We start from the raw sequence: 9,287 nt of genomic DNA on the forward strand, positions 1-9,287 counted from the left end.
CCTTTTTCGGTTCGCTGTCAGTTTCTTCCCTTTCAGGTTCAGATCTGTTGTGCTCTGATGACTCTACCGGCGGAGAAGTATGACAGTGATCAATTGCTAGCGAAGTAAAATCATGGTCACTGGATAAATTTGACGGAGGAAGAGCCACCTGACCTCCACCAACCGCCGGTGGGGATTCAAAGCTGTGATTGCGAACGTAACATTCCGCTGCCCAACGGTCAATGCAGTCTATTCCGCTTTCAACGCTGCTGCCGCCACTGAGCTTCGTATGGAACATGGGGCTATTGATGGAGTCATCGCCGGAGTTGGCATCACGACCGACGAATAGATTGTAGACGTTCAGGGGCTGAAAGCGTCCTTATGGGTGGATTGGAGGTGAGACAGAGACGTTTTGATCGGGTTATTGATTTGGTGTTTCAAATCACAGCTCTAGGCATGAGATTCAAATTGTGGAATATTTAGGGTTGTAATCCAATCCCAAATCCTTCTTAACTGGTAACATCCAAACGGTAGATTTGGGGTTTGAGCTCCCAATTCCAATTCCAAAGGCGAATACGGTGCTGCCAGACATACCCTGTATATATTCAACAATAAAATGGGACATTGATAGGACTTTCTCTGCATTGCATTTGGATGGAAAAATAAATCCGCATATATGAGTTGGGTGTTAGTTTCACCTGATAATTTAAATTTTTGGATCAAATCGCGAAGCACTTCACCCATTACAATTGGTATCAGAGCCAGATACATTATTTGATTTGGTGTCACGCCAAGCGCTCCACTAAATGGGTTCGTATCAGCCACCCGGATAAGCAAGGTAGCCTGACCGCAACGAGGGCGTTGCAAATTACGGCGGGCTTCGGTGTCACGCCAAGTGCTCTGCTGAATGGGTCTGGGTCGGTCACTCGGGTAGGCAAGGTGACTCGACCGCAATGAGACCTTTGCAAATTCGGGTAGGGAAGAATGTTATAACGAGGACTTGTTTCACATCGAATTCAGATGAATTATTAAATGCATATATATGTGTTGAGTGTTAGCTCCATCTAATAACTTAAGTTTTTGGGCCTTATAAATAATAATAATTGTCTTACTTGTATTTATGATACATGATACAGTATACTTATAGAATAATTACAATCAAAGAAATCTTAATTAAATCTTAATTGTTCTTTCAAAATGCTTGTTGAAAAGTTCATTGTTAGCTTTATCTAATAATTTAAGCTTTGGGGCCTGATAAAAAGTAATAATAATAATAATCAAACAATAAAATATGACATTTACAAATAGTAATTGTTTTGCTTGTATTTATTATACATGATATAGTATACCTATAGAATAATTACAACCAAAGAAATCTTAATTAAATCTTAATTGTTCTTTCAAAATGCTTGTTAAAAAGTTTATTGTTATTGTGTCCCATTCATTCCAAGCAAAAAATTAAAAAAGTAGTAATCCTGTATCAGGATGCACCGCTTTAAGTGCCTGCACGTGCACCCACCGAATACCTACTCCAGGATTTAGAGGCAGACTAGAGCCAAAATAAATATATATTAATTAAAAAAATAAAAGACTAAAATGTATATAAAAATAAAAATGCTATACACTTTAAATAGCATATATATGTATATATTATTTTCAAACATTATCCTTCATGTCTCTGCTCTTCTTTGGACACATTTGGTCTAATACAACATATTTCACATCTATTTTCTTTGACTCTTTGATGTATTAAATCATACACGAAACTAGGAATTTGATAGTTACACAAATGATGTGACATTATTATTATTATTAAATGGAGGATTGGAGAGAACTAAAAGCATAGCAGAATCCAAATCCATAAGCATTTGCAAGAAGATTAACCAGTCCTCTCCCAAGGTTTACTTTGAACTTAATCATTGTCAGATTAAACTTCTAAAAAAGTTACTAATCAACTTTAGATGTTAATTTACCAAATTAGTCTACAACATTCACATGCAAAACCTTGTTAGTCTTAGAGGGTCACAACAAAGCTCTCCCTCAAAAAACCTGCATCTGCAATTGAACAAGACCATAAAGAGAACCCTAGAGCATGAATTGAACTGTCCTTATTGACAGTAAATTGAAAGATTTGTCAAAAAAATTCATTTCACTTCGAAAAGCATGGTAAGCATAACCAAAAACATTTGCTCTCCACAAACACAAATTTTAAAACAAAAACGAAAATAAGCAAAAGATAATATGCTACAACTTGGAATACCAAACGTACTGAAATTGTAACATTAGGAGGTCTTAGTATCAAATTGCATGGACAGAAACTTAACAGGAGGCTCATCTGATGTCTGGTCACAATCTCCGGTCACGTCTACAAAATTCAAAGAACAAAATATTCGATGCAAGCTCTCTCAACAGCAATATCAAGCTTTCCTGCAAGGAATAACCACAGTACCATCAGAAAAATATTTCATGCAAATTTTAATCCTCCAAATCCGTAAAACCAAAACTACCAATTGCATCTCAAAACCAACATACACACATCAGAGACCGCCGACATGACGTACACATTTTACCAGAAAAGCTTTCGTTTAAAATTTTTGGATCTAGGCCTTTCGAACCAGCTAGATTCCGGTATATATTATGCAAGAGCTAATTCTACCCACAAAGATGATTCAATGGCTAGAGAATCCAAATCGATGCATCATCTGAAATAAGTTTGTTTCCTAAGGCATGGTTCAATCAGGAGAAAGCAAGTCACTGTGCACACCATATACGCCCTCTTAACTATTGAAGTAACAAGTGTGTGTTTCATAACTGTAAGAGTACCTTTAGTAAACTGGAAAATAAAAAACACCCAACTCCCTGCTAAAACTGACCACTCACAAAGGTGGTGGACCCCACCAGTATGGAGTCGGGAAATCTATCAGTGGTCTTATTAAATCCATGCAAAGGGTGTAAAATTGATGAAGATTTCAAAATTTGATACGAACAGTTAATGATATACCTGCAAGTGTTTGTCGAATGAACAGTGTAAGATATACCTTGATAACTTTATTAGCGTCTGCTGGTTTTCCCAAGGGTGCGCTTCCCAGAGAACAAGTGCTTTGGTCTCAAAGTAGGAATGACTCTATCGGCCTCTCCCCGCCGAGCGTCCTTGTTCCTCTTCTTGTTGGAGTTCTTAGCCAGTTTTACAGCCTTATCAAATTGAGCAGTGTCTTTGAAACTCGCTCTAGCGACAACCATATCTTGTGGCTGTGACCTAGACCTTGAAACAGATCTAGACCTCATCCGCATTTTCTTATTAGAATGGCCAACATCAACATCCATGGTGTCACCGCGACCATTAGCTTCCCGGTCAACTGATCTCTCCCTCTTACGACCCCTTGACTTGCTACGAGCTCGGTTGATTGCCAAAGTCGGATCAAGCCCCAAATTTGATAATTGTCTTCCCATTCTCTCTGATGTGAACTTCCTCTCTTTGTCAAATTTTCTTGGTACAGTTGGCCGACTTTCCGCAGTGCTTTTCTTGATCCTATGTTGTTGAATAAGCAAGCTCTTCTTTTTCCGGATCTCATTCAGTGTTTCTTGCTCTTCGAGGGTCAATTCCTTATCATCCATCTCAAAATCATCATCTCCCTCCTGCTCCTGCCGATAACCTTCTTCTTGCTCCAACTCCTCAAGCCTTTGTACAATATCAGGATCAACAAAGTCATAGACATTGTGCCCATCAAGAATTTCTGGCATTACATCTTCCTTCCATTCATCGTGTAATAAGATATAATGCTTCCTCAAACTAGCGGAGTATACACCTGCACCACCATTCTCATCCTCCAAATCCCTTTCGAGCTTCCTCTTCTCTTTCTCTGCTTCCCTAGCTTTAGCTTCCAAGACTGCCTGGGGAATACATGGTGGCCTTTCTTTCTGGTCACGTGGCTTTGGCATTGCAACATGAAAGCGATTCAGACAGTCATTTATCTTTTTAGACTTCATTTTTAGTTCCACCCTCTGATTTAGTAACCTCTCACAAGCTGCATTTTTCACGGCAATTACCCCCTCCTCGGTCAAAGTGCTCATTGTCAAGAGCACTCCTTCATCACCTGTAGGTTCCCCTCCTTGACCTATCACAGTCTTCATAGCTTCAGCTTTCATTTCCATGACCAACTTCTTGTCTTCCTCGGATATCCCATCCAAAGGCTGCATATCAATTTTGTTGCAGACGATAATCAGCGGTTTGTTCATAAATAGAGACTTGATGCTGTGAAAAAGAGCTGCCTGTTGAGCAATGCTGTACCCACATGAACCAGAAATGTCCAAGAAGAACAACACAGCAGCTCTTAGATGTGCTAGAGCTGTGATACTGCACATCTCAATGATATTACGATCTTCAAATGGCCTATCCAAAATCCCTGGTGTATCAATCACTTGATACCTAAGGTATTTATAGTCTGTATGACCAACAAACAGTGACTTTGTAGTGAAAGCATATGGCTGAACATCCACATCTGCCCTGGTGATTTTGTTAATGAATGAGCTCTTGCCTACATTTGGGTACCCACAAATCAAGACCGTCCGGGTATTTGGGTCAATTGATGGTAGCCTAGCCATGTGTTTCCTGATCTCTTCAAGATAAGCCAAACTAGGGCCAATGCGCTTTGTCACAGTACACATGCGGCCAAGAGCAGCAACTTTCAGAGCCTTGCATCGGTAAAGTGAGTCACCATATTTTAACAATTTCAAATAGTCCTTTGCAATCTTACCAATGAGATTCCTTGCAGTATTAATTTGGCCAAGGGCAAGCTTGTAATGGTCTTTGTTGTAGAGAACATGAAGAAGATCACCATAGAAAGGATGGATATCATCAAGCCGAGGGAACTCCTCAATGATGGTAGAAAGCTTGTCGTGAAAGTTCTGCTGTGTGTACTTCACTTTCCGCATGTAAAACTCACGGATGCGAGTAATAGCATAACCTTTGTGAACAACGGTCGGTGTTTGACGTTGTGTGCGAGAAAGGATGATATCAACAAAGTCCTTCCCAGTGGGGACAATTGTGATTCTCTTAAAGTTGTACTGCACCATACTTTTTAAGTTTATGTTTTACTCTACACAACAAACATGGAAAAGATTAGAACTCAACAGCAAAATTAGTAATAGATATAAAACTCTAAAAGGTGACAAATACTTTTTAAGTTTATACGGATACAAGCAAAAGCCAACAAACTAATCATCATATCAGCAGGTCAATATAAGAACAACTTTGTTCACAATAAGAATACCCAAAAGTCCATTTGAAACACCAAATATGTACCATTCCCATGCAAAAAGGCATCAAAATAATAAAGAAAGAGTGTTGCTTCCCTTCATGTACAAAACTAAAAAGTTCACCATAACTAGAGCATCATCCTCCTTTTTTCTTAAAAGGACCGGTTCAAGTATTAATTTGCCACTATCGAGCATAATGGACTAGCATTGAATAATAATAAAGTCAAGGAAAATGAATTTCCCAAACCATCTTCGATTAGGATGTACACATATCTTTTGTTATATTATTGAATGCTTTGCTTCACAGAAGCAACCTAGCTGGTATACATATCCTAGTTGCTTGAAAACAGTATTCTAGAAATAAAAAAAGAAGCTATTTCAATCATTTTGAAGAAGAAAAAGGAAAATACATTATTCTAAAATTGAAAAAAAAAAAAAAAAAAAAAACTGCAACAACAATGATCAAGGATCAAGGGTTGGTTACATGATTCTGTTCAATTTTATTATCAAATCCCAAATAGAATCATATATGAAAACATATATATATGGATAAGTAGCATCATTTATGAAAACATAATCAACAGAAACTATAATATCATGAAGGCAGAGCCCTAAACCAAGAGTATCAGTAGGCAACAATTAACACGAGAGAGAACACACAAAAAAAAAAAAAATAAATAAAAGCAAACATGCTCTCGAGTCAATAAAATTCTAAATCAAGCCTAGAAAGCCAAATCCGAAACAACCCTAATTTAGTTTAAAGCAGTTTATTTATTTTCGTTTTTTTAGAAATTATTCACCCATGACAACATTTTGCTAACACTTAACTTAAAATTAACAAAAAAAAACTGTTTGATTACTGGAAAATAAAACAAAGAAATAAATTTCTCGAATTCATGCCACGTCTTGGGTCGATTTCTAGCATATAACCCTCTCAGCTGATAATACTAAATTCAATTGAGTAAATCTCGTTTCCTCTTTTTCTAAGACTAAAAAGATAACGAATACAGTTTTTCTAAGCAACCAAACAGATCGATAAAATGACCAAAAGCATAAATAGTAAAACCCCTAGAACATCAACATATATATACACAAAAAAAAAAAATAAAATAAAATAAAACAAAACGAAAAACGGAAAAATAGTGTGATGAACCTAACCTGTTGAATATTATTCAGTGGCCTCAAACTAAACGACTCAGCAGCGGCCGAGTCAGTGACTCGGTTTCGAAGATCTGGAAGCGGCGCACTGTGTCGCCTCCTTCAAGTTTTCAACTGCAAACAAATGAGGTTAAGCAGGAAGTGAAATTAGGGTTTTATAGGGGTTGAAGGAGAAGAAAGGAAGGGTTTACAACTTCGTCTGGTTGGATTTTGGGCCTTAGTCGGTAAGCCCAGGTCTGGTTGTATGGACTATTCACAAAGCCCAAGACATGTTTTAGCCCAACGTAACATGTCCTTCAACCTGATTTGATGGTAATTTTTTTTTTTTTTTTGGGAGAAAATTTAAAAAAAAAAAAAATTTTGCAAAGTATTGAAAAATTGTTAAAAAAAAAAACGTTGTAATTTCTATTGTAGATTTTGTACAAATCAAACTCTTAATTTGAGTATCATGAAAATTGATCCGAAAACGAAAAAAAAAAAAAAAAAAAAAAAAAAAAAAAAAAAAAAAAATTGATAGAACAATAAATGGAAAACTAAAAAATAAGGAAAGGGGCTATGAAAAACTGAAAAATAAGAAAGAAAAAAGAGACGTATTTTATGGAAATAAACAAGAGTAGTAATGATACCTATTTAAGTTTGAAATTTTAGAATAACCATGTCATAATTTATTTATATGGATTTTAAGTTGGGATATTAAAATCGTTAATAATATCATTTTCCTACGTTCTGTTGAAAGGAAAGAAGAGGGTGGAAGGAAAATAGGCTGGAAGTAACAAATTTTGTTTAGTTCGGTACAGATTATATAAGGAAAGAAAGAATAATAGGAAAGATGAGTTTATCTTTACAAATTTTCATCCTCCTAAATATGAACTGAAGATAGGAGAGAAACAAGTAAGCCTTGTATAGAGGTTTTAAATTACTACATCACCCTTCATAAATATTTAATAAATTCTATAAATAAAGTAAATGATGGGTTTAATGGTAAAAATAACTTAAAAATTTATCTTTCATTTTATTCTATAGATCAAATAAATTATTAAGTTTTTCTATTCTCTTTCATCCAACCGAACAAAAAATAGAGAAACTATCTAGGGATGTCTCAATCAATTCTTTCTTCTCTCTATTTCATTCAATTTTTTTTTTCTTTTTACCAAAACAGAGTAGACAAAAACAAGGAGAGAAATTTATAGAAGAAAATTTGGAAAGCACGCAGGCTTTGGCAGCAGAAATTGCAATTTTGTAAGGTAAAGTGCAATTTTGACATTTGTTGCTATATTGCTTATATTAGATTAGGAAAATGACAGTTGTAATCTAAGAAATATAGACACGAATATGGGCTACAGAAGGCAGTTACGTCCACGCATCAAGTTTTTAAAAAGTTGACACCAATACGGTGTGAATAGGAATGACGATTTCTCGCGACCCAGGGGTTTTCGCCCCTGTCCTTAATGGGACGGATTTGGTAACTCCTAAATGGATTTGGGGTTGGTATGATAAAATAATTGAAAATTCAAAACGGGTTTGGGGCTGGGACGGGGTGAATTTAGTGATGAATCCGCTCCGACTCTGTTCCAATTATATATATACCTTTAAAATATATATATATATATATATATATATATATATATATATATAATATTTTTAAGACTTTTATTACTTTGCTGGAATTGTAAGTTAATATATTAATATTCACTATTTAGTAATTTAAAAGTTGGATCAACTTATTTATCAGCTCAATTTGAACACAACCTGTCCCGTCCTGCCCCGCCCTGCAATTAAACGGAGTACGCGACAACGTTGGTATACTAATTACAAACGAGTCTAAGAGTAAAGGCGAAGTTGATATCACGGATTTATAACGGGGATAGAGTATCGTTTAACCAAACTCATCACAACTCTATCATGTTGCCATCCTAAGTGTGCACAAGACTAATATAAATATAAATTTTCATTTATATATCTATTGAGCAAGACAATTATGAAATTTTAACTAATTTATATTTATTATATTAAAGTTATATAAGTTAGAAGAAAAAAAATAAAAAAAAAATAAAATAAAATAAAACTGAGTGACAGTTATATAAGTTAAAAAAAAAAAAAAAAAAATTTGGATTTATATGAATTGTTCCTTACAGTTATTGCAAATGCAGTGTTTATTATTTAAATAATTTTGTCTTTGGAATCATTTAAAACTGGGTGACAAAGAACTAATTTTTTAAAGAAAAACTATCACGTGGGTGGTCTCTCTGATCTTAAACGCTTTAAAAGACATGTCTCAATAAACTTTCAATCCAACGATTGAGAGGGTACTTTAAACTAAATATAAATTGCTATTTGGTTAGAAAACAGTAATATGAGCTCTGGATTGTTATTAATTGCAAAATATTCATTTACATTTTAATTATTAGGATGCTAATTTCAGGAAATAGGTCTATTAGAGCATGTTTAGGCACGGAGGAAAGAGGAGGGATGGAATGTGTTTCCCTTGTTTGGTAGACGAGAGGACGGAATGGATGAGGAAAGCCCTTTCCTATGCGTATATCTCTAAACTTCCAAAATATTCTCATTTTGCTTATTGAATAGTATAATGGTTAAATCCCTTTCTTATTACTTCCTACTAATCTTCATTCCCTTCCTATTTTCCATCATTCATACCAAATGTAGTAGTGATTAAACAGCAAGTAGTCACTTCCCTTCCTAGTATAATTTTCCATCCAAATAGTAAAGCATAAAAATTCAGACAATTGGATTTTGCGAGTTCAATTTTATTACCTTGATCTTGATTATCTGAATGTTAAATGTATAGATATGTTCTTTTACACTATATACAAAATTACAAATTTGATGTTGGGTTTTACCTTATTTTATTCAACAAAATGGTAGGTTTGTATAAG

General features: G+C 35.2%; 1 protein-coding gene across 2 annotated transcripts; it reads right to left on the reverse strand.

The window, feature by feature from the left end:
• Window positions 1-2,053: 2,053 nt before the first annotated feature.
• LOC132294940 (nucleolar GTP-binding protein 1-like) lies at window positions 2,054-6,546 on the reverse strand. Of its 2 annotated transcripts, none has more exons than XR_009478247.1 (3): window positions 6,394-6,546; window positions 2,981-5,075; window positions 2,054-2,406 (listed from the first exon to the last, which is right to left on the reverse strand). XR_009478247.1 is itself a non-coding variant. In XM_059792983.1 (3 exons), exon 2 carries the CDS (start codon window positions 5,050-5,052, stop codon window positions 3,031-3,033), a length of 2,022 nt encoding a protein of 673 aa, XP_059648966.1. In that variant the 5' UTR covers window positions 5,053-5,075; window positions 6,394-6,546; the 3' UTR covers window positions 2,054-2,406; window positions 3,018-3,030. The 2 variants fall into 2 exon arrangements, 1 of the variants encoding a protein (XP_059648966.1); XM_059792983.1 differs by having other exon boundaries at window positions 3,018-5,075.
• Between the last annotated feature and the right edge of the window lie 2,741 nt (window positions 6,547-9,287).

This window comes from Cornus florida, unplaced genomic scaffold (genome assembly GCF_030987335.1).
Source record: "Cornus florida cultivar Cherokee Brave unplaced genomic scaffold, ASM3098733v1 CherokeeBrave_3.0.0_Hap2_Chr02, whole genome shotgun sequence".
In the NCBI taxonomy this organism is placed as follows: Eukaryota; Viridiplantae; Streptophyta; class Magnoliopsida; order Cornales; family Cornaceae; genus Cornus; species Cornus florida.

What these genes read in the sequence shown, in the direction of transcription:
- LOC132294940 (XM_059792983.1), bottom strand. Translation starts at nt 5,052, where the DNA reads ATGGTGCAGTACAACTTTAAGAGAATCACAATTGTCCCCACTGGGAAG.